Source organism: Lagopus leucura, unplaced genomic scaffold (genome assembly GCF_019238085.1).
Source record: "Lagopus leucura isolate 7727_CA_CO unplaced genomic scaffold, USGS_WTPT01 Super-Scaffold_797, whole genome shotgun sequence".
Taxonomy (NCBI): domain Eukaryota; kingdom Metazoa; phylum Chordata; class Aves; order Galliformes; family Phasianidae; genus Lagopus; species Lagopus leucura.
The window spans coordinates 4,646,420-4,671,554 of NW_024962259.1; the positions used below are offsets into that span (position 1 = coordinate 4,646,420).

At 48.8% G+C, this 25,135-nt stretch overlaps 1 protein-coding gene and 1 long non-coding RNA gene across 4 annotated transcripts; both read right to left on the bottom strand.

Annotated features, from left to right (window-relative positions):
• On the bottom strand, positions 1–25,132 carry HID1 (HID1 domain containing). 3 transcript variants are annotated; one of them, XM_042865098.1, is made up of 19 exons: positions 24,976–25,132; positions 19,198–19,347; positions 17,963–18,133; positions 14,397–14,510; positions 12,778–12,884; positions 12,278–12,394; positions 11,328–11,550; positions 10,875–10,931; positions 10,638–10,778; positions 10,144–10,234; positions 9,343–9,494; positions 8,057–8,135; positions 7,248–7,412; positions 5,906–6,133; positions 5,311–5,444; positions 3,451–3,531; positions 2,927–3,018; positions 2,526–2,684; positions 1–2,077 (listed from the first exon to the last, which is right to left on the bottom strand). In XM_042865098.1, exons 1-19 carry the CDS (start codon positions 25,039–25,041, stop codon positions 2,014–2,016), a joined length of 2,391 nt encoding a protein of 796 aa, XP_042721032.1. In that variant the 5' UTR covers positions 25,042–25,132; the 3' UTR covers positions 1–2,013. The 3 variants fall into 3 exon arrangements, with proteins under 3 accessions (XP_042721032.1, XP_042721034.1, XP_042721035.1); XM_042865100.1 differs by lacking the exon at positions 14,397–14,510; XM_042865101.1 differs by lacking the exons at positions 14,397–14,510; positions 17,963–18,133; positions 19,198–19,347.
• Positions 22,909–24,617, bottom strand: LOC122176513. The gene is made up of 2 exons (XR_006177759.1): positions 24,581–24,617; positions 22,909–24,295 (listed from the first exon to the last, which is right to left on the bottom strand). It is a non-coding gene; the product is annotated as an uncharacterized LOC122176513 (long non-coding RNA).
• Positions 25,133–25,135: the final 3 nt, after the last annotated feature.

Consider the following 25,135-nt stretch of genomic DNA (forward strand, 5'->3'; position numbering starts at 1 on the left):
TTGCATGTTTCAGATAATCTTTATCTTTCACTTGTAATTAAGCAAATAGTTTACAGTGCAAGTTGATTTTCACAGAACAAAGATTAGATTCCAAACACCAACAAAAACAAAAAATGTTTCCAAAGGAACTCACAAAGAAATAAAGCAGAAAAGATGGAAGAAATCATAGGAGTCAGTAGATCCACAGGGGGAAGAGGCAAGCACATGGGACACAAGCTGTCCCGCTCTGGCTGTGAGGTGTGAGTGCCATACAGTCAGAGGCCATCCCCACCAAATCACATTCTTACATACGAGAGATTCCTACTGAAACAAAGATCTCACCCTGCTGATAGCCAAAGACTGCATCAGGATGAGTGTAGTGCTAAATAACAAAGCGGAGTGGAGATGGAACAGGGAAGAGGTGAGGAAATTAACCTCTATTTCTCGTATTTCTTATCCATCAGAAAAACCATCCAGGCTTTATTTCAGCTTTCAGCTGCCCTAGGACTGCAGGCTACTTTCAGTGTCAGAAGTGGAGAAAACCACCTGCCTACAGACCAGCAGGTGCTGGAGATGAAAGCCACGTTGCCGTCACTGTAACTCCAACACTTAGGGAAGGGCTACCAGGAACAAGACTGCACACCCTCCCTTACACAGGAGCGTAACACCAGTTTCCACAGAGTGATCTCGCTTGTCTGTCATAGCTTAGAACAGCTGATGGCCCAGTGACACCCAAGGCTAGTGCACTAGTGCAGCACGGATTAAGCTTTGGTGAAGAGCTCATGACAGGGCCTTTGGCATTGCCTTGTCTAAAGACCTCACAGGCCTAAGGCAGCAGCCCCTCTCCACAGAGCATACAGTTTGATGACTCCACCTACCAACGTGCAACTACAAGCTGCTGAACCATGCCAACAACAGCCAGTCTTCCACTGCTTCCTGCTCTGCCTTCCCAGACTTTCAAGACCTCATGTCTTGGTCACTAGCAAAATGCCCAGAATATCAAATTTTGCCTCAGCACTCACTCTCCACTCCCCAGTGATATGGAGATGCTTTTCCTTCTACAGCTTCCAAATTCCTCCCACAACTTCCCTGAGAGCCATCCTCAATTTCTGGCTTCAGACAGTAGTGTGCAAAAGACCCCTCTGCTCCACAAGCAGAGTCAGAAGGATACAGTTCCTCTCAAACCCAGGTGACAGCGTCCCTTCAGTCAGCTGGTGAAGTCCAATAGAGGCTAACCATCTCTTCTCCTTGTCGCCGCTGAGCCGGTCCATTCCCTCCTGTATGCTTATGGGAATCAAATCCAAAGTGACACACACACACACCACTGCAACACTCGACCATGAAGGACAGGTTGCTGGGCCTGGAAGCCAAAGAACACCTACCAGACCAGAGTGCCACCTACTAAAGGACCTCTTCAAGCAGCTTTCCAGGAAAGAAGTAGAGAGATTCAGAGCTGAGACAATTTTCTTCCTTCAGTAACTTCCTCTTTCATTTGGATTGGAAAGATTTCCCTACCAATATACAACTGCAACATCAGGGAGACACCTGCAGTCACAAGGTGTGCCCCAGAAACACTGTGGAGCCACTTGAAAGTAACTACCATTTCCAAACCCCATTGCCTGCAGGAATAGCAGCTTCTCCCTTGCACCCAACTTACAGTTAGTCTTTTCAATTAAATGCTGACACTGACCAGGGCAAGGACAAGGTCAAAACAGTTTCCAAACCAAATCCAGGAGCAAAATAATAACAGAAGAGCTAAGAACAGTCTGACTTCTAGTGCAACCACAACAATGGACAATCCCTTAGACATCTTTCACCCGGGGTTCAAGGTGAAGGGTAAAGGAAGAGAAGTGAGCTGGGGGAGGGATGTCCACACAGGCCCCAATTAAAGCTTTAAATGACAGGGAGGTAAATGGAGTGATTGTCCTTTTGGTCTCCCATCTGGATGTGAAATGCAGGAACAGCTGTGATGAAGCAGCACACAGCAAGGTCTTTAGATCCAGTGTATTTCTCTTAGTAGAGGTAAGTGCTCTCTTAGACTCGCTGAATTTCAAACAGCTTCACATCTGTGTCATACCAGATAGGGGGATCCACGTTCCTAGGAGAGAAAGACAAGATCTACTTTACTCTCTGTGGCTGGGTACATGGAATTCAAATCTTGCAGCCAGGATTACAGGAGCTGGCTACACAGAATGCCTTCAGCTTTGCAAAAAAGAATATCACTGACTGAGACAGCGGCCCTTAAATGGATGACAATATCTATAAGATTCCACAAAGGCAGAGCTTTGCATTAAATCGTCACACCATCCCCTCTAAGTTGCAGCAGGGAATAGAAAATCCACAAAACCCCGATCAAGCATTACTCCCAGACCAACTTCCTTCACATCTCCCACTCAACTTCTGGACCTAATTCACCCTATTCTTTGCTAGAGGAAAAGCATCTTTCTGTCCTCTAAACAAGAGATAATCTTGAGCTGGCCAAGTGCCTGCAATTCCCTCTAGAAAGCCTGGAGAAGATCAAGTCAGACTGCATCCAGATGGCATACCTCAAATAAATCACACCCCACATGTAGGTCCGGAACCACATGGCAGTGCCTGAGTTAGCCTGATACTTGCGAATGAGGATGGGGTGAGGGACTGGCAGCAGCCCCACCAGCGTGCCATGCTGCAAGAACTTGAGGATCTCTGACTCATCTGTGAGACCCCTGTAAACAGACAGAACAGGAATATAACTGGCACGTCCCACAGAAGCCACAGAACTGCTGCAGCACGAAGTATCAGTCTAAAGAAACACACACTGTCAGACCATGGCTATCAAAAACAAACATCCTCTCCACTGACTAAGGAGCTGAGAATGCATCAGAGAAACAAGAAGTCTGACAAACAAATTAACACCTCGGCCAACGCTGCAAGGCTTTCAATTATACTTTACAAGGAAAGTACTTACTTGTCAATGCAGATCTTCTCCACCTGAGGGACCAGTACCTGTAGCAGCCGCATGATGGTCTGCAGAGGAAGCTTTGACTTCCAAGACATCACCTGTGAGCAGCAAAGCCCACAGAGAAATCAGTGCACTGCATGAGTAGTTTTCCTAATGTACCTCCACTGTTTCTACAACAAATTATGTTTACAAAAATCCTAAAGGTGATGGATGAGCTGAGCATAAATCCTGGAGCAATAGAATTCAGAGCCGCTCAGTGAAACTACTGGGGCGTCGGTTTAACAGATAAAACAAAATACTTCTTTGCAGCTGATCATACACTTCTGAAGCTTTGACCAAAAGTTGAAGACCCTCCCAAAGAAATGTGTTACTCAGAGGAAGTCTTTGCTCTGGAAAAAGGGAAGGTAAATTAAAAAAACAAAAAAACAAAAACAACAGAGAAGGAGAGAACAGGTTTTTTTTGTGGGTGGAGCAGAAGTAATTTCTGTCACAACTCTTTCTTGTTATTTATTTCATCTGTTCAGACTTACCCAGTCAGGCGTTGGGGTCCACAGCCCACTGGAGGATGCACTGGAGAGACGCCTTCGATCCCGCTGGGGATGTGACACTTCCTATCAACAAACATTATTCAAAAAGATAACCAAGTCACACGCTGGAGCAAGAAGTAGAACTCACTGTCTGCTGAACCAATTTTTCCAGAGCACTGCTGGACAAGACAAATCAGTCTGTCCCCAGAACAGATCAAACCCAAAAGCGTCCACTTATTGAAAAATATTTGCTTTGACTCAGTGAACTTCTCAGACCTCTGTACACTGAGGTACCCCTCTGCACTTCTCAGTGCCCTTCTGGATACATTCTAAAGAGTGTTACTCCAAGGGTGGACTCTCAGCAACTCCAAAACACAGCCTCTCAAGGAACAATACTCTCATGCTCCAAAAAGGAACACCACTGAGTGACCTTCCAAAGGCTCTGGCCAAAAGTTCACAACTCATTAATGTTTTCTTCTCTCCATCATCCCAGTTTCATTTCTCTTGGATAAGAGACATCACTACCACCTTGACTCTCAAGGTCAGCCAAGGAAACATCCCAATATTCATGATGGAACAGAATGAAAGCCCTTTAAAAATCACTATCAATCTCTGCACAATGTAAACACGGACAGGCTTTTCCCTTTGCTATACAGCTTGACCGTTCATTACCACCATCTGCACCTGACTTTTCTACTAAACAAACAGGATCAGCATTTCCTTCCAGCAGCTGCTCTACACCTCCACACTTGGCGTCACAAGGACGTCACTGCACACTCATTCACGTCACCTCTGCAGCCAGAAACAGCAGCTCTGGGGCAGAGCTGTGCTGCAATCCACTGGAAGCTAACAGCGCTCTGCAACTGGGGAACAGCTCAAACCAGCTGCTGGACACGTAATGACCCATGATTCTGTTTAAGAGGCTGCTGGAAGAAGAAAACCCTTCTCCTTCAAGTTCTCAGTAAAAAACTCCCTTAATGACAGCATTAACTGCACGCTTAAAGACATCTTGCTGACCATGGTCCTTCAAGTAGCATCAAGGAAGGCCAAGAGGGATAACTAAAATGGATTCCAGGCTATTCAAGAATACTGTTCATTCCAGTTTATTCAAAGACTAGATGGCAATACTATTTTGCAACGTCTGCAGACAAAGCCTTACTGTTTGGCTTCTGCACCCTGTCCCCATCAAGATTCTAAAGATAGAATTCATAAAAGCATAAAAACCTTTATCTCCTTCAGATCACTCTACCCTCTTCCTCTTTTCACATGTCTCCCACAGCCTTACCTCCATCCCAGCTGTCACCCAAAGGCTTACAGCCAGCTGATATATTTAGGAGAGGTGACATGGAATTACAACGAAATGTGAGGGCGCTTCAACATTTCACAAGAAACATTTGAAATGTTTATGGCTGATAAGGGAATTACATTGCAACAGATGAAAAAAGGAACTGAAGTCAGCCATAAAAATGAGGATCCTAAAATTCATCCAATGTCTCTTATTAGTTCATTTAACTCAGTAAGTTGGAGTCAGGACAGAACACAAGAAGACAACATCGTTCAGACAGTCCAAAACACCACAATCCCTTGAGACAGCTGCAGGCGACCAGAGGCGCCATTCGAGCAGTGATGTTTCTCCCAGCAGCACATCCCACACCCACTGCTTCACTGCCCTTCACCTCCCGTCTGCTTTATGGCACCACAGCAAACATTCAGACACAGAAAGAGCACTGCTGTAGTCAGGAAGGGCAACTATCCCTGGGACCACAGATCTACACACACAGACACACAAGCAAACTCAGCAGGGAGGACCAGGACACAAAGGTGCTCCCCTAAAATGCCTAAATAGGCAGTGCCTGCCCTTACCCCACTCCAGGGCTCCCCATCGCTCGCAGCAGAGGGCAGGTTACCCTCTGGCAGAGGCTGTGAAGACTCAGGCTCCAGCGAACGCATGGTCCCATCCTCCGACACCTGCGACTTCTCCGTGAGCTTGTCAATCCCTGTGTTCAAAACACAAAAAGCTCGGAAGTGCAAGTGAGTTAAATATGCCTTTCTCTGCCCTACCAAGCACAGAAATTCCATGCATCGGCTGTAATCTGAAATGCTCTCCTTTCAACAAGAGCAGCAAGATGCAGGCTTGATCTCATTGCCCCAAAGGAGTTGCCCCTGGGAAAAGACTCCTTGATGCAACAGGGACATAAGTTCACATGAATACTGTTAAATTAAAGCAAGAAGTCAAAATTATGAGAAAAGGTCATGTAGACACTAAATCTGAGACAGCATTTTACTTTGACCTGCCCTCAGCTTGGATAAACCGACCTAAAACTGAGACTGAAAGGCAGTAAGTCATTCACAGACGTAAACTCTTAATCTCTTCCCACACCCAGTGAGAGGGTGAGTCCTCTGTACCTTGCAGCGAAAACAAACTTCTCTCCTGTTACAAAGATAAACCAGTGCTCACCTGGAGTAGCCACCAAACTTGTCTTCAGTGTCCCCGGCTCAGCGGGGGCAGCAGGACGTGACCCCTCCATGGAGGCTCCGTCCTGGGAGTTGGTGCGAGAAATCGGCTCCGGGGATTTCTTCTTGCGCTGCAGACCTTTCTGGATGGACTGCGAGTCCGTGGGTAAGTTGGCCAGCTGGTGAAACACATTCCGCTTGCGGATAACAGCATACACCAAATTAGAGTTCCCTGGGGATTACAGTCACAAAATGAGCAGAGAAACTCAAACAGCTCTGCCAACACAGCCCACCTCGCTGGCAACACGAAGCCTGGCTGTTGAGACCTAGCAAGCTCACAAAGGCAACGGCACAAGGAAGAAAGAGCAGAGTTCTGTAAACTTCTATCCATTATAAACCATAAGAATATCAAGTTAAATCTTGCCTAGGCTGGAAGGTTGACAAGAAACTGGTTAGAGAGCGATATTCAAACATGTGAGAAAGAAAATGACACTTTAAGTCACATAATACCTGTTCTGGAGGAAAAGATTCAACATTTTCCACTTTCAATAAGAAGCTCACAAAGCGAGTCAGGGGAGGAGAAACAGGAGAGTCAGAAGGCCCCAAATCTCATAAGCTCTACAGTAGCTGAGAATGAAGCCATCATTCAAACTGCAGTATAAAATACAGTCACAAAGGCTGTTTCAGGATCTGGAATCCACCACTTGCCAGTGTTCCAGCAGGTAAGAAGAGTGACTCCTCTTGACATGTGGTTTTAAAGCAAAACATCAAATTTGAGCAGGGAGAAGTAAGAGCTTCTAGCAGGCTCAGGGACCTCACTCTCATTTCCTGGAGCAAAACCACTGTCATGCCTTCAGGGGGGAAAGGATAAGGCACTTCCTGGAGAGGCAGTAAGTGCTAGAATTTTCTTTGGATGGAACTGTTTGGCCTTCAGCTCCACAAGTCTGACAGAGCAGAACTGACAATACTGTCAAACACATAAGGAGATGAAAGTTGTTTTGCTCCCTCAACTACTTTGTTGAGCAACACGAGCAGTTTCGCAGCAGCATCCAGCCAGTTAGTGTTAGAGCCTCATGCGCTCCCTTCCCTTTCTCCTTCCCCTCTGTCCATCTCATTCTATGGACTGTTAAGGCTGAGGTTATGCTGACAAATTGCTGCCACCTCATTTTGCCCTGCCCCAGCCCTGGTTACCTACTAACCCAACTTCTTGATCCCAGACAAGTCTCCATGAGGTTGGTTGCTACGTTTCTTCCCCATTCTCGTTAATTTGGACTTTTTCTGAATTTGCATATAATGTTCTCTTGGACTAAAGTAGTGTAAACCCACTGAATATAGAAGTTTCTTACCATCAAATTGGTACTGAATTATGTTGTTGAAAACTTCCAGCAGGAAGAAAACGAGATGGTGGTTCTGGACAGCAGAGAACAAGAACCAGGTGGTGGAGAAAGCCTCCAGGAGATGCAGTAACTTGTTAGCAGCCACCATGGAAAGGGACTTCAGGTACGGAGACACTATGGAAGGCAAACACGAAAATTAGAGACAGAACCAGGGACCCACACAAAAACACCATTTAAAACATCACTTTTGCCACCTCCTCAACCTGCACTTCTGGGAAAGCTTCACGAAATGGCTGAGCCTAACAGGGTTCTACAGAAACGTTTCCAAAAATAAAAGACTCTAAACAGCTATATGGACTAACAAAAGACAATGTTTCTGCCTTCAGAATTTCTCGTGGGGTTTTACACCGGTAATACACCAGGGCTTACATCCCTTCTGAAAATCTTGCACAGAGCCACCTGAACATCTGTAAAATCCAAGGGAAGACAGCGTCACTGTGGGGATGTGGCACTCCCTGCTGGAGAAGAACAGCACTGCCAACGCTGTCAGCGGGCTGGTAGGAAAATGCCTCTCTGTCACCCCGGAGTGGCTCCAGGAACCCTGCTGTCATCCTGCCCCACCTGACGGAGCCCAGGCAATAAACCTGAAGACAGAGCCGATCTGCAGCAGGCACATCTAGCACGGGATAGAAACGGTCAGCTTCCACCAGTGGTCACCAACACTGGTGAACGTTGACTGGCACAGGTAGGAATGCAGGCAGACAGAGCAAGAGCAGCTGACCCTTCTGTGGGTTGCTACTCCATGCAGTAGTGCTTACCGTTCACAATGATGGTGAGCAGGCAGTCAAAGAGAGGCTGCAGACGCTGATGCCCACTAGTTATGATCTTGTGAAAGACCTACAAGCAGGGAAAAGAGTTCTTGAGCAAGGCAGAACCTTACTGAAAGCACCCTCTCAACCAAAACCAATGCCACCCCCACACTAATCGCTTCCTGACACCATTCCTTCCTAGGCAGGGCCTTGCATACTCCACAATTACACAGGTGGAGAAGGCTGCTCTCACTGCAGACTCGTGCTCCAAGAGCACAAGCTTTTATTTACAAGGAATCCTTTGGGGATATGATTACTGCTCCACAATACTGCAAACAGAAACTGACTGAGCTGTTCCAAAATGCAGCCAGCCCAGGACAACAGTAAGTTACCAGGAAGTGAGAACTATTTTCACCTCCAGTGGATTTTTGGCTCTGAACCTGAATGACAGCTGCTTGACATACCAAGGAGCTAATGACCATGTCTGATTTTAGTGCAAACTTCCAACTCCAGTGTTTGTTCTATATTTCTTAACTACACGCTTAGAGGCATGGAAATATTCAGCTGCCCCACAACCCAGTCCAGACATTTCCACTTTTGGCCTTCCCACCTCTAGCAGGCACACATACAGAGTACACAGCATAATGAAAACACAGATGATCTAAAACTAGTGAAATGTAATAGCAAAACATGTAGCACTGAGAACAGTTCTGGTAGGTGGATTCTTCCTCCTCCCTCTAGTGGTAATCTCCTTTAGAAAGTTTAATCAAAAGCTGCTGAGAAATTCCTCCCTGACAAATAAGCACCAACATGCCAGAAGAATACTGCACAAGACCAGTACTGCAAAATGCACAGCTGTGTGTTGGCAGTACTGGGGCCCTCATCACTACCGACTGCAAGATGAATGAAACCCAAAGCTGTGGGCTGAGCTTGGTAAGGACACTGTTGTCCTCATTCTGTCAAACGCGCTCCATGCAACTGCGGTTACTTGGGACGGAGCCAGCAACACAGTCAGATTTCCTGCCTTCAACTCTGCTAGAGATCATCCACCCACCCCACTGCACCAGACTCAGAGTCCTTTAAACACCAGTTCAGCTCCATCCCAGACCTCGCTCTCTGAGATCTGCACGACACGTGCCCCCTCCTGACACATCACCTCAGCTTAGCAGAGGATGATGAACCACCAGTGTTTGCATACACCCCACACGCTTTCCAGCTCAGTGGAAGAGTAACCTATGAAGGATCAGTAACAAGGATAAAGATGGAAAGAAAAGAGCTCCTAGAGCTATACTCACTATGATGAGCAGATCCGCATGAGTCCCTGTGAAGACAGGGATGTCCATAGGCACTCGTACAGAATACGGCTTGTTCAGTCGCACCCCAAAGTTACGCTCCCCACTGAGAAGCAGGAGGATAAATACCCCGATGTGCATCAACCCCACTCGTGCTGCAGAAAAACAGAACAAACAAACATGAAAAACAAAACCAAAAAACTATCACACTGGTGCCAAAGGACTGCTGAAAACAGGAGGGCAGCGAGGAGCAAGGAGAAACACAACGGGACTGAAAGAGAAACCAGACACCAGAGTATCTTCATAAGGAACATCCCACACACAGCTCCTTCAGTTGCCAGTACCCATGTCTGCCTCACGCCTGTATGGAGCCAGTACAACACAAAGCCTCAGGTAGATTATGCTCCTTGTTATGTTCTTGATGTAAATTACTGTAGCAGGAAATATCTGACTTCTTCTGGCAGTCCAGCATGGTGTTATGACTAATTTAAATCAAAGGCAAGAGAAAATTGCTCATTTTTTCCTCCTCTTCTTAGGATCAGGGAGGCAGCTTTTGACATAGGAACTCAAAAAGCATTAGCACATGCTAAGGATGTCCCATCCATGCGCTGTGCTACAGACATACCCTGATTTCAAGTCCATTACAAACACACATCTAACTGAACTACTCCCCCTCATGCTTGCAGAAGGCATGTAACATGCCCTCAAGCAGCAATCTCAGTGGTAGACAGGAAGCATCTTAAAAATATTTTAGCTCAACTGATAGGCACAGATCATCCCAAATAATGAAAATAACCAACTTACACTGGTCTGCTCTGGCATCATTGAGAAAATACAAGATTGGGACAAGGATATCCAGAACATCACTGCTCTTCAGCACAAAGAAGAGGAATTTCTGGGAAGAAAAGATTTCAGGCAACCTTAAGAACATCTGGTTTTATCCACCATCCAGAGGGCTCAGGCCAGGTAGCATCAAGCTAGCCAGTCTCTGACTCGCATCATAAAGGCTGAGATACGCACTAACACTTTATCTCCATTATCTGTAGTTATTTTAATAATTGCTCCTGCACTTGTCTACAAGCAGTGACCTTCAGAGCTGCAGCTCCTCTCACCAGCTCTCCCTGGAGCCCAGACCACCAGTCCCAGCCCACCACAGAAGCAGTGCTGCTGGCAGGAGTATCACAGTCAGTGCTCGCTACCTGCCCCAGGACCTCCCGCCAGAGCTCCGTCCAGCCAGAGCTGCACCAGGCTCTGGGGATCAAGCAAGGAGCGACAAAGCTCAACAAGCAGCTCCATACCTTGTTGAAGTCACAGAGTTTCCAGAAGAGAACAAGAAGTTCCTGATGGAATTGGATCTTCTTGGCAGAGTTTGGCAGGTAGGTCTGGACCAGCGGGTTTGATAACAAACGGGCCACTCCTTTCAGGATGAACTGGAAATCCTGCCAACAGACCGGGAAAGAGACTGCGGTGGGCCTGGGGCCAGCTGTGCCAGCATGAAGTCAGACAGGAAGTAGTTCAGGACTGGAGCACGTTACCTCCTCTCGATGTATTCTTGAGAGGTAATTCACAAATAGATTGTCTGGTCCTGGAGGCTGTGTTCAAAGACAATGAATGAAATGCTTATGGAATTACAAGATTTAGTCAGGGGCCAAGTGTAACCAGTAGCTCTAGGGGCTCACATCCCTCATTTAAGCTTTGCTCTCTGAATGATCCGGTTCTAAACGCTAGGAGACAGAGCACTTCCAGAATCAGTAAACTCAGGGAATTTTTACTTAAGTGTTCCTGATTTAAGTCAGTGACCAAAACCTTCTGGTTTGGTTGCCCATTGTCACTTAGTGTCCTACAGGAAAGGAAGAGGACTGGACCAGAGACAGCAGTCTAAGGAAAGGAACATTGCTATGCCCTACAGACTATCCCTGCATTCAGTAAAGGCTGGTATAAGAGGGTCACAGCATTCAGGAAAGCAGCAAATACCCAGGGTCACTCACATCCACATCATCCATGGCTGTGCCAGTAGTTGTGCCATCCACTGTGGGACTTGAACTGGCGGAGCTGTCGTAGTCCAAAGTGACAATCAGCACCTGGGCTGCCTCCTCCACCAGGGGCTCACGGTAGTCAGAGAAAAGCAGATGATTGTAAGGAATCCCATAACCCACCGGATCGTAGGCACAGACGACATTCAGGAGCGAGGTGAAGAGGGGGAGTGCATGTCTGGGCAGGAGAAAACATTCTCAGAAGGCAGAAGCAGGAAGCAAATGGTGCTGCCTTGGGGAGAGACAGGCATCCCTCCCCAGGATTTTGGGATCATAACAAAAGACGAGCACGTTCTCTATCCACCCAATTCTAATCTATGGCAGTGACCAGTGATTGAGCAGCACAGGAACAAGAGCTGACACTCATCTCCCACTGGTTATCTGGACTAGAGCTAAAAAGAAAAGGAGGTTAAAAAAAAAAGACCACGTGGCCGCCCAGAGAAATCCCATGCAACAATATGAAAAGAGAGACAGGATCTTAAAGCTCTCCATACTCATGAAGACCAAACTGTGTGGCCCCTGATGAGCACCTGAAAGTCCCAGAGGAGACGATGTCACCAGAGGGCAGCATTCACCTGCCACCACCACCACAGCGACTCAGTGAAGTGACACACCACCATTCCCACCAGGGAACAGGATCTACAGCAGGGGAATGCATCTGCCTGTCCCACATGACAAGGACCACTCCCATATCAAATTTCAGCGATCACCTCGCTCAGTTTTGCCCTTTGCTGATGAGGAAGGTTTATCACTAAGCAGAGATGCTGATGGAGATGTGAGGAGGACTTGCTACCTCCAATAGCTAGGGGCTGTTGTCCAAGTCCTACGGCCACCCATTATCAATGTACTCCTTTGGAAACATTTCAGTCTATTTCTCCTTCTAGCACTCAGCTTTACACCCTCACCTGTTCTCAGTAGAGCAGAAAAACTGCACCCAGGGGTTGGTGTTGCTGCTGTCTGAAGAAGGAGGCAGATACATGGCCTCAGAGAAGCAAGTCAGCAGCAGCTTAAGCAGCTCTGTCCTGAAAGAAGGGAAGAAGAGGCCAAGTCCTGGACTGAAGCACAGGAGGTACAATCACCACAGCAACATATAAGAAAAGCTCAGTCCCATCTAAGAAGTACTTCCTATAGAAAGCCGAGTCCATTTCATCAGCAGCATTTCATTCATAAGCACCGATCATTCTGACCGTTTCTGTCACAGACACTTCAACTCCCCATGTCATACAACAAAAAGCTACTCAAAACACAACCAGTTTTCTCTTTGCTGCCTGAGATGATGGATTGGAAAGGGGCAAGGACCCTGCAGAAGTCACAAGTGCCTCAAGAAGCAAGGAGAGCCCATCTCCACAGACACCCCCAATGTCCTGACCCAGCATCTCTCCATTCCATTTGCAAACCCTCTTACCTATTCAAGTCATGAATGTAGTTAGGCTGTGGAGAGTGAGCGAAGCCCACTCCTGCCTCCCAGATGTACTCACAGCTGTCAATGGAGTGGATATCTTCTGCTGTGTCCTATGGAGAGAAACAGGAGGTCAGAGCACAGGCAAGTGCAAGAGTTGACAGTGGTTACAGATATCCAAGGCAGTTCAGCTCCATGTCAACAAGAGAAGAAAACCAGCAGAGATGCTGAAGTTGCACGCACCAGCCTCACTCAGACAGCACCTACCCAGGCACTGGACACCACGCAGAACAAGGTTTTTCCTCCAGCATGCCAAGGCACAGTGCTAGCCACTAGAAATTGGCACCCAGCACCAAAAGATCCAGGATATGTTTTGTTCTAATTATGGGATATATCACCACCTCCTCTCTTTTGCTCCACATCTCGTGAAACACAGCGCAGGTCAGTGTTTTCCCTTTGCATATCAAGAGCATCACATGGAGATACAGTACCCACTCAACACCTCCACCTTATCTCAGAAGGCATCATACTGATTTTACACACATAACATGGTGCAAAGGCAAGAGAAGCAGCAAATTACCTCTAACTTACACTAAAAGTGCATGATGCTGTGACTTGCTTCTCCAGTGGGTAAAACAAGAAGATAACTGCAAGTATGCTCCCTATTCCAGTAAGAACCCTCACAGCCCCTTGCCAGCTACCAGCACAACTCCCAAACTCATGCTTTGCAGCCTGAGGAGGCAAACCACGGCAGCCTGTCCTTCTCTGTCATGGCCAGTTGAGCTCAGGTTGAAGCAGCCTTGTGGAGACAAGAAGCCATTGCAAACCACATGCTGACCCTCAAGAAATGACTGGAAGCAAGGGCCCAGATGAATATAATATACTTGCATCTTTACTTAAGTTTAATTAAGCAAATTCTGCCACCAACCTTTTTTCCTCCCTCTAGCTGGGGAAAGCAGACCAGAGGACAGTTTTTAATTGCTCTGAATTCCTGCTGCATAACTTTCCTCCCTCCCACAGTGGTAATGATCTCACTGAGGGCAACCAAAATGCGCTTAGCACGCCAGCCACAACTCCCACAAAACCAGTATGCTGACAGCAACTACTGCTAACACAGAACCAACTGCAGCCTCCTTGACAGTCCTTGCTTTTCCTGCCTCTCTACTCAGCTCCTACACAGGTTGGAGCTCACCCACCATCAGGTTCCTCATCCAGCTCCTCAGAACAACTCTTAGTAAGACTGAAGCACCTAAGACCTCCCTCCACAATCAAACTGACAGTGAGAGGAACAAGATGCTAAAGGTCCCCACTCTACTGGAAACAATAGGAGAGCAGATATTTGCCAGCATGACCACATTTTCCTGACAGGCAAGCTGTAGTGCAGGGAAAAACACTAGTCTCCCCAGCTGACATTCACCCAGCTATCCCAGAACACCTGTTTTAGGAGACACAGACACCACCCGCTGAACGCTAAATGCTGATCAGTGTCAGTCACCTTGTGTTCAGGCTCAGTGACTCCATGTTTTCCTGCCTGAAGATTTGTAAGGAAGCTGCTGGGGTCTTCCAGAGTCCCCCGTCACGCAGCTAATCTATCTCTGTGCAGATAACCTCATGATTCAACTCACCACCGTGCTTCTCCGGTGGCTTTGCACAGTGAAATCGGGACAGAAGAGCAAATCTGCAACAGCAAGGAGCAATGACTCAGCCAGCGGCCGGGCATTTTCATCATCTTCATCTCCCTAAATGTGAGAATTGTAAGAGAGTATTGTTAGCACAGGCTTAGCAAAGATCATACATTAACACTATTAAACAGCAAGAGAAGATGCACTCTCCGTGAATACACAATAAGTTACAGAGGAACTAGAGGGAGAAACATGCAAAACCCACTCAGGAGAGGCAAGAAATTCCCCCCTGGAGTGTGATGCCTATATAGGAACAAGGTCTTTAACGTGACCAAACAGTGGATAAAGTACTCCAGCCTACAGCTCTTAAGGAAATAGAACAGCAGCACTGCACACTGCCACGTGGAGATGCATTGCTTACGGAGGAGGAAAGAAAGGAATCACTACAGAGAACAGTGTTATACAGGAAATGAAGAAGGCAATTTGCACAGTGCACAGAGACAGCAATAGGAGGAAGGCAGGCAGCAGTGTTAACAGTGTAAAACCGCTCAAAGTCCTGCATGGGCTGCCCAGAACTGGAAGCCCACAGAAGGAGAGGTGGTGCGCAGCTCAGCAAGGAGCCACCTCAGCCGGCCATGGCAGAGCAAGCACAACAGCAGAGGGATTTTGTTGTCTCCAGCATTCAAAGCAATTACTTCAATCATGAATGGCTACTTCTCTGCAACCATTGCCACAGGAAACCCTGCCAGATCCTGCCTGTCAAAGAGCATCCTGGCTAGCACACCTTTTCACCACACAGGTGCTGCAGGGAAAGACAGGGAGTGGGAATGGCAGGAGCTCATCCATCTCTGCCAGCCTGCACATGACACACAGTGCTGCAGTCACAGCAGGCAGCTACCCAAGATAACAGTCTTGTGACTCTGACGTCTGCCTCAACAACTGCAGGGAAGACACCGTCAGACAGATCCCGGATGTAAGAAGCCCAGAGAGGACAGATGAAGCCATCAGGCAGCAAAGATGCTTCTGCCAAGGCTAGAGTTAAGGTCCAAGGTGACTTCTCAATCAAGAATGATCTTTGCTAACAAAGTCTCAGCTGCCAGAAAAAGTCCCCACAGGCTCTATGAACCACAGCATCCAAAAAATGGGAGACACAGGAGCCAACAGTTCTCAAAACAACAGGGAAGGCACACAGTCTTCCAGCAATCTCTTGAAAGATTTGTGTCTTTTTAAAAAAAACTGTCACACATCCTGATCCTAAGCACAACATAACCCTAACAGTCCCGGTCTAATCCCAGAAACCTGCTTAGAATCACAGAATCACCAAAGTTGGAAAAGACCTGTAAGATGATCCAGTCTACCTACCACCAAAATTCCCCCACTCAACCACGTCCCTCAGTACAACATCTCAACGTTTCTTGAACCCTCCAGGGATGGTGACTCCCCCACTCCCTGGGCAGCCCATTCCAGCACCTGAGCACTCCCTCACAGAAGTATTTCCTAACGTCCAACATGAACCTGGCACAATGTGAGGCCGTTCCCTCCCGTCCTACCGCTGCTACGTGGGAGAAGAGGCTGAATCCCACCTCACCACAACCTCCCTGCAGGCACTTGTACAGTGCGATAAGGTCATCCCCGAACCTCCTCCTCTTCACACTAAACGATCCCAGCTTCCTCAGCCACTGCTCATAATGCCCGTGCTCCAGACCCTTTCTGGACTGCATCCACCCACACCCATCCCTCAGCCTTTACAGGAGAGTCCTGTGCTCCAGGACCTGTGCAATTCATCACTGCATCATGGGGCAGGCTAAGGATAACCACAGAGATATGTACTAACTGTCTGAGCATATCATCATCCTCTTCAGTTCCAAGGCAGAAATCAGCTTTCAGTCAGCAAAGCAGCTGATTAGACATGACCCCACCCTTCCCATGTTCTTGGGGCTTTATTCATCATCCCTTGCCAGCAAGCTCAGCTGCTTCCTCCTGACACTCAGCCTGTAGGAACAGCAGCTTCCAGCAAGGGAGGTAAGAGCTTTATTAGTTTATTTCAAACTAAAGGTCGAGCTCACTGTAGTACACGTTTCTCACAGGCCTATATGCAGGGAATATGGGGAGAGAGATTTTATTTTGCTGAGATGCAGTAAGGGAAGAGTGGTCCCAACACGCTAAATGGTTGGAAAGGGCTTAACAGCACCCAGTGTGCGCCCGCAAAGCTACCTGGCAGGGCCCAGAGAACAGGGAAGTGCAGAGAGACTCAAGGGAATTCCTTCACAAAAGCAAGCTCTTTACAGCTAAAGAGCCTAAAGGCAACTATATCAGAAAACAAAACACTCCTCTCCCCAGTAACAGCAGTGAGAGAAGAGGCAGTGGCCTTAAGTTGCACCAAGGGAGGTTCAGGTTGGATATTAGGAAAGATTTCTTCTCAGAAAGAGCAGTGATGCAGTGGCACAGCTGCTGCGAGGAGGGGGGGTCACCACTGCTGGGCGGTGCTCAGAACCATGGAGATGTGGCACTGAGGGACACGGCCAGTGGATGTGGTGGGGATGGGCTGACAGTTGGACTAGGTGATCTTAAAGGTCTTTTCCAACCTTAATGATTCTGAATGAGACTGAATGATGGGACAATGTGAACCGCAACAGCTCCTCTGGCATCCAGCAGGCATGATGCATCAGGAGGGCTGCACTGGGCTGGATCACCTTGGGGTGACCTCACTGCTCTCAGGCAGAGGAACTCTCTCCTCCAGCTGCTGAACAAGGTGGAAGAGCAGTTGTAACAGGCAGCCTTGCTGGCTCAGGGCATCAGACACCAGGTGCTTCTTCCCAAAGCAGCAGGATCTAGCAACTCCACAGTCAATACTCTCCAGCACTCTCAGCCTCTGCAGGGATCAAAGGTGGACAATCACCCTCCCAGTCACACAGATCACACAGCAGTGCTGTTAGCAAAAGCTTTCTTTTCCCCTTGAAGTGGCCTCGGGCAAAACAGATTAGAGGTAACAGGCAGAGATAGCGCCAGGTTTGTACTGTACCAACCACTGCTGATTTCCTACAAACCTCCTCCAAAACACTGCAGTACACGTAACATTCAGGGGAAAACACATATTTCAGCACAGTCACGCTGACCTGCAGATTCAGAAACTCCCAGGAAAGCACTCTTCATGCATAAAACAGTAGCTGCCAAGAGAGAAAGCAGGTAAACATGTATTTCTAGCCTACCTCAGCTATGCTTTCAACCATATTCCTCTTACTTGCAGAACATGCTAAAGCATTTTATCCTGATCCTTTTCACACTGATTTCAATTCACACTTTCCATGCTGGAAAAGCCATCCCTCACATACCAGCTCTCTCCTACAGATACACACCCAAGTGAAATCTTCAGATGACACAGCAACATGTGCTGAGCAGAGCAGCTGAGAGGGGAAGAATACCAAGAACCAAAGAAAAGAAACTGACTTAGAAGATGCCACCTAGTTTCTGCATAAACAGAAATAACAACCAGTGCAGCTGTCCTCAAATGCTCCCTTGCTTCCTCCCGCTCACCCTCCAGAAAGGAGAATAAGTGCCAAGAGACAGACCCCTCCTCGGCCAGCCCCAGGGACAGTTGACCAGAAGAAACCTCTCCAGTCTGGGTCCTCAAAGATGTAAGGCAGGATACGAGTGAGGAGCCGGCTGCAGTTCAAAACGATTTGTCTCTCCTTCTCTGTGTGGCAGCCGCTCTCTGCTCCCTGCACCAACTTCTCCACAGCCTGCAGGAAACAAAAGGCAGGTAGCATTAGCATCGACATGAGCAGAACCACACAGCTCTGACCTGCTGGTGACATCTTCACATAGATTTATAAGCACTGCTTGGAATCCATTTTCTCTGAGTTCAATAATACAGCCTCCATTGCTGTTTGAAACACTGGGATAAACAATCTTAGCCAGACCTTCTTCAATTTCTTCTGTTCCAGCACAAGAGATCTGACATGTTAGGGTAACCCACACAGCACATGTTGCATGGATAGAGAACCACAGCACCTGTGGGCTCCCTCCAGCACTGGAAGCAGAAATAGTACTAAGGGTTCACCATGCAGCTTTTTAATTCCCGAGGTCGTATTCTCCACTTAGTTTCATAGCAGGCTGTCTGGGTCACTGACTCTGCTAGCTTGCGTCACTGCCTTAATGGGCATGTAAATGCTGTCTGTACACTCAGCCCATCCACGCACAACTCCATGACTGCGCGTAAATATTTTTCCAGGCACATTTATGACCCTGCACAGCAGGGATGTAGTCTGAGTCTCCAGCCATGACTGCAGATGGCATCTCAGCCATGCTGCTCTGCTCTCACAAACACACAGGGCTGCTAGGTCCAATGTCACACCATGCTTGGCAAAGGTCAGGGCCTTCAGACCAGCAAAAGTCTGCAGGCTGCTCTGACCACAACATCTTACAATCTACAGCTCCCAGATACACAGCGCTGCAGAGATCAGGTCTCCCAACACAACCAATTCCAGCAGGGAGAACAGCCCACATTTTAGCCTCACTTTTTGTAGAAAGAAGACACAGAGCCAAAGGAATTATTGGTCAGTTTAGATCGCCCCAACTCTTCTTAATTCAGAAGCTGCTGCTTGTCAGAAGCTAGGAGACAGCACAGGGGAAGAATTGTGGTAAACTGAGAGGCAAGACAGTTATCACTGGGGGCAGACAGGAACAAGCAAGTGCAGTATGTAGTGCAAGGAGACAATAGGGCACCAATCCCCACTGGGAGCCACAGGACTCAGTGAAGGGACACCTCCTTCCAGCACAGCACTGAGGATAATGCCATCCTTACCTTATAACACAGAGTCGCCAAGTTGGAAGGCGATTCCTCTCTCACTGCTCGGATCTCTGCAGCTGGCACAAGGGCAAAGACATCCTGCACTGAAGTGGCTGTGTCTGCCCAGAACTGGTCCCAGAAGGCATCATCTGTTGCCTCCACAGGCTGTGGAGAGACAGACAGAGCTACAGAGGCAGAACCACCATCCCATGAGTTCCAAACATCAGTGCAACTGGATCAGGGATGTGACCATCGCCGCAGAGAACAGAAGAGGACAAATAAAACAGCATCACTGATTTACATTCCAGATTTTTTAGTTACCAGAGCCAAGGCTTCTGGGACCTCCCAAAGAGACCATTCCCTCAGCACTGGGGGTAACAAGCAAGACATTTACGTGACCAAGTGCATCAGACTTGGACACTTCATGTCTTCCACAATCACAACACATGCAAGGCCTCAGCTTGGCTGCAAGCCGGGGCACATATGCACAGTTCTTGATTAACACACATGGTCTGGGCTGCTGTCACGTGCAACACACACAACAGAATTACTTCTGCTGTAACCAAAGCCTTGGGGAAGCCATTGGGGATGTCCCATGTTAGGGCACAAACACAAAGAACTGACAGACCCACCTGAAAACACTCAATAGTGCAACTGAGTTGATCTTCCTGAACCAAACATTTACTGGTAATGGGACTCAGGGCAGCCAGTGTCAGCCACAGCCTTACCCTTAAAATGCCCTAATCGTGCAGTCGAAGTGGAAGGAGGAGGTCAAGACAAGCAATCCAACTAGGGTCACATTCATGGACTAAGTCTGTCCTCTCATACCTGGGAGCAGCCCTTGCTCCATGATCCAGCCTCTGCCCCACAGCAGCTCTGCAGCAAAGAGCAGCTCTTCTAGGTGATGATAATCAGCACTGTGCTGGGTCTATCACGTCGGATGGAAGAGGGGTAAAACCACAAATGCATGTTTAACTTGAATTATTCCCAGCTCCACGTAGTAGGCAGAAAGCATGTCTGCTTCTGAGCTGCGGTTCTTAACGCAGCCAAGATGCCACGCTGGAGAGAACAGCTCATTCACAGCTCTGATGCTGAGAAGCGTTGCATTTCTCCCCTGTAACTGAATGAGAAGAGACGGCATCACCTGAACCCACAGAAGGTGATGCGTCACCACCACCGGAGGGCAGCAAGCGAGAGGAGCCAGCAGGCGGCTGCCAGACTGGTGCAGCAGGTTACTGCCCTCAGGCTCTCCTCCTACGTGCTCCTGTACCCGAGAGGCTCATGGCTCATCCCACTCCTTTCTGCCATGCAATGAATCAGCCTGAGCCACTCTCCACTCAAAACTAAATCCACAAGTTAAAGCATCTTCTCAAACACTGTTCTGATGCTGAAATCCACTTTATTTTATTACCTGGCCAATAAACCAAATTCCCACCAAGCCCCTTTTCGAGAAAGAGACTTTTTCTAAGGGATCCAAGACAACTGCTCCTCAGAGGGATCTGCAGGACAGCCAAGTGCCTCCAGCCGACTTTCAGCAGAACTCAACTTCCTAAGCAAGCAAGAGAGCTGCACTACCTTGCAATCTGTGCACAAAACGCCTAAATGGAGAGAGGAGAAAAACTATTTGCAAGTCAGATCTCTAATTACACTCCTCAAAAAGAGTCAGGTATTTGGAAACACGATCTGTATAACGCAGGAAACATCCTCCACTCCCTACATCCCCTTCCAAACCGGGCACCACAATCGCAGGGCTAATTGCCATGTGCACCTACTGGCTGCTTGCCACAGCCACTCCCACTGACAGCAGGGAGCAGCAATTGCTGCTAACAGAAGATCATGCATAAATAATGGCTTCATTCTAATCTAGAGGGGAAGAAGAAAACCATTTCCCTCCAGTGTACACAGAACCATTCTCTGACCGTAGCTTCCTTGGAGGCTGAACACAGCACCGCTCTACAGCTGGTAGCATGACAGCTACGATGGATTAAACAACTCTGTCTCCAACGAGAATTACATGGAGATAGAGCAGCAATCACCCGAGCCGCAGTGTTGGATGCTGTAGCAGCAATGCCTGCCATCTTGGCAAGCAGGTTACGCTAAAACACCGTTTCGTTGCTTTTTAATAGCTGCATTAAGTCATCTCCCCATCCAACAGATGGCATCCCATGTACAATCCTAGGATTCAGTACTGACTCACCCGCATCCCTGCAGCCCCCCCAATCTAATTAACCGTCCGTCTGGCATCATAAAGCTACTTGATGCACGTAATATTCATCTCCTCAAAAGAACACGGGTGGACGTTTTAAAGCCGACTGTATTCTGCGTACAGCATTTCCAGAGATCTAAACATCCATCTCCTCATGCTGAGCTCACCCAACAGCCTGCACCCAGCACGCAGAAAAGGGGAGTACAGTGACCTGGAACAGCCTCATTCGCTGATCACCTGCTGCTTGAACCACGTCTGCACCAAAGGAAAGAACTGACTGCAGCACTGACTGCTGCTGTGAGCACTGCAGGCAGCATTAAGTGGATGTGATGTCTTACAGTGGACAAGGGAGATTTTTATTTTTGCCTTCAGTTCACCTCGACAAGGCTTAAAGTCCTCCCGTTTGCACGTTGGCTACACAAAGGCAGAATCAGTCCTGCCGACACTTCCAGACTTCCCCAGATTTCCAGACTTCCCCAATAGTTATAAACCGGGGGTTTTGGATGCTTTAAAACGCGCCATCCACACATACTGCAACAATCAGAAAGGAAGCCGTGTGAATTACAAGCATTTTGCCAGATACTGACCAGCCCTGAACAAGCAATCCTAAGCAAACAGGATACATCGTGGGAATAAAGATCACAGCGCAGTGCTGACCACTTCCTATAAACAGGAAAAGGCCCAAAGCACCGCCTCCCCTGCTTGTTACTGTCCTCAGCCCAAAGCTGTTATCACCTCCACTTTCACATACAACTCCTCACTTTTCACATAACCCCTCACAAGCTCAGGCAGAGTGAGCATTTGCACCCTCCTCCCACCCAGGCGTTCTCTGCACTACCCCTGGACACCCAACACCTTCTTATCCAGCACCCATTCCCAACTGCCCCTATTGGAGGACCGTCCTCCAGTCCTCACTTCTTGCCACCATGCTGACCAGCCCAGACCTCAAGGCACGCGGGGTAGGGACTACCATTCTTCTGGGACTCGAAGCCCTAATTTCTGACCAGGCTTTTCCAGACAGGACTGTACAAACTCAGACAGTAACAGCAGCGTGCTCCTTTCCACTCAAATGCGGCAGAATTCAGAGCGCGGCACCAGACTGAGCCCTAGGAGATCAGGCAGCCCTGCAGGGAGCGTGAGGCAGTGCAGGTACCTCTGACCACCTGCTTGTGAGCCACTGTGAAAAGCAAAGCCCGAGGTCGGATTTATTCAAAATGTTAATAAGTAGCAGGATTTCATTCTTGCTGCCAAGGACAGCAGCTCCACACTGCTCTCAGTGCAGAGTGATTTTTTTCATAGGATATTTGCACCAGCAGGGCGGAAATCGAGGAGAGATCCCAAACAAGTCTTTTGCTAGGCCTCTGCTCACAGCAAAAGAAAATGTGATTTGTGGAGTCCTGGCATTGAAAGCCTAAGAGTCAGATATAGTTTTGGTTGTAAAACAATAACGTCACTTTTTGTCAACCCAGAAGACTTAGATATTTGAATACATTCAGAAATAGGCTACTCAGAAACTAATCTCTCTCTAAGCATAATATTTACTTCTATCAGGCTCAAATTAACAGCATGTCATAATATTGCATTTGTGCACCAAGGAGAAAGAAAGAAATCATTTAATCCCCAACTGGGAAAAGCAAGCACGTTTCCCTCAGCTTCAGCTCCATGCCCACCACCCACAGCCCACACGTCCCTTCACCTGCCATGCAGGCAGCACTCCTGGGGGTGAGGGAGAGCCCACACATCCCAAATGACAGGGCACACCTGTTTTACTGTTAAATTGATTAGGAATACTCTTATAGAAGTGGGCAACATACAGAAATACAGGCATCATGTAAGAAAGCCTTCAAACCCCTTTTTCTGCCTGTGACCACTATCATACATTTGTAGCATAAACAAATACCTTTCCTCTGGTACCTTTTTCATCACTGACATTGCTCCGAAATCGCTCTGAAGTGATTTTTCTTTTTTAGTATTTTTACATCTTCAGAGTTTCTCTTTTGCAACCGAAAATCAGTTCCACCTTTTTTGCCCACCCTTGGCTTGACTTTCAAGATCCAGGCTCCACATGTGCTACAAGCACTGAAGCATTACATTACTGACAATTTTGTTTGTTGCTTTTTGGTTTTTTTTAGTGTTCATGTGGAACACTCATTTTAATCAATGAAAACTTATAGATTCAAGAAAAATTAATTACGCCAACTCCAAACTTTCACCAGCGAGCAAAACTGCATTCTGCTGGACCACTTCCTCCCCTCAAAAGCCTTCCCAAACGTGGCACAGCACATTACTTAGCTCCTGGTTTCATTTTACCCAAGATCTGACAAAAATCTGTTTGTCCAGTTACCCAATGAAAGACTTAAAAAACAAAACAAACAAACAGAGACGTTGCCGAGAAAGCAAAGTGCCTTTTAAGTTAACAGTCCCGAAGTGGGGATTTGACTCCGTCCATCGCTGCCGCTCGGATCCAGGTCCCCGCGCACCAGGCGGCTGCACGCCCGGCCGCGCACACCGGCCATGCGAACAACGGTGCCCTTCCGCGCTGTGTAAACATGGGAGCGCCAACAAACACCCCGCCCTTTTTCCACATGGCGCTCAGGCTCACGTAGACACAAAGACGCGAAATGAATCCGGACCAGAACGACACCGCTTCTCTTCCCTTTACCCAGGGCCCCTCAGAACCTTCCTTCGCGCACACGTCAACAAACGGGGGAGGGGAGCTCTGCCCTCGGCTGGCACCAGGAGGCACCGCCTCGCGCGGGCTGCGCTCCGCGGGCAGCAGGTGCGACGATCCCGCCGGTGAGCGCAGGCGCCGAGCAGCCGGCTTTCATCCGCCTCCCCCGGCCTCCTCGGTAAGCGCGTCCCTCATAACAGAACGGCCCCGCAGATCCGACGGCACCCCGAAGCATTCTGGCAACCAAAAAACACTTGGAAGAATTCCTTCAGGTTAATTCACCCGCTTCTCCGATTCCGTGGCGTCTGCTCTGAAAAACCTGTCGTGACGCTCCCACAAACCCCGGTCCCGCAGACCGGGAAAGCGGCGAACGCAGCTTTACAGCGCGAAGCCTCTTCCAACCCTACCTTCTACCAGCCGCCCCGGCCCTCACTCCGACTTCTCGCAGACCCCCTCCCCTCGCCCTTCCTCTCTTTCTGCCCACACCCCGTTCTGACGTTATTCCCCGCCGTTGCCCCTACCTCCTCCACATCTCCGCCTTCGCACGGCTGCGGTTACGGCCCCTCGGCCGGAGGCGGCTCAGAGCAGCGCGGCCGTAACGCCGACCGCCTCCCGCCGCGCTTCTCCACCGCAGCCTGCGGGACAACAGCGTTATTCCACGGGCCGCGTGCGGAGACCGCTTCCGTGCGGAGAGCCGCCCCGGCAGCCCGGCTGGCAGCGTCCTTTCCAACCAGCGTCACCCGCAACGGGCGCACAAACGCCGAGCGGATCGCGCGGCGCGGTGACGGCACAGCCTGCCCCGCACAGCCCGCCGCCCCGCAGCACCGGGCCGCCGCGGGGCTCGGGCCCGCCGGCCCTCGGCCGCCTCAGGGAGGCTCCTGACATGGCGGTCCCCCCGCGACATGGCGGCCCTCACCTGTGTCTTGGTGGTGAGCTGGATCACGGCCTTCCTGAAGTTCAGCTTGGAGTCCGCGCTGCCCATAGTGCGGGCTGAGGCCCGGCACAGCCTCACGCCGCAGCTCCGGCTCGTCCCGCCGCCTCCATCCGTCCGTCCCGCTGTCAAACCCTCGCGGATC

What these genes read in the sequence shown, in the direction of transcription:
- HID1 (XM_042865098.1), bottom strand. Translation starts at nt 25,041, where the DNA reads ATGGGCAGCGCGGACTCCAAGCTGAACTTCAGGAAGGCCGTGATCCAG. An exon ending in ATGGGGAGCCCTGGAGTGGG is followed by an intron (nt 3,532 to 5,310) that starts GTAAGGGCAGGC and finishes GTTTGTTGATAG; the next exon opens with GAAGTGTCACATCCCCAGCG. An exon ending in GGACCCCAACGCCTGACTGG is followed by an intron (nt 3,019 to 3,450) that starts GTAAGTCTGAAC and finishes TGCTGCTCACAG; the next exon opens with GTGATGTCTTGGAAGTCAAA.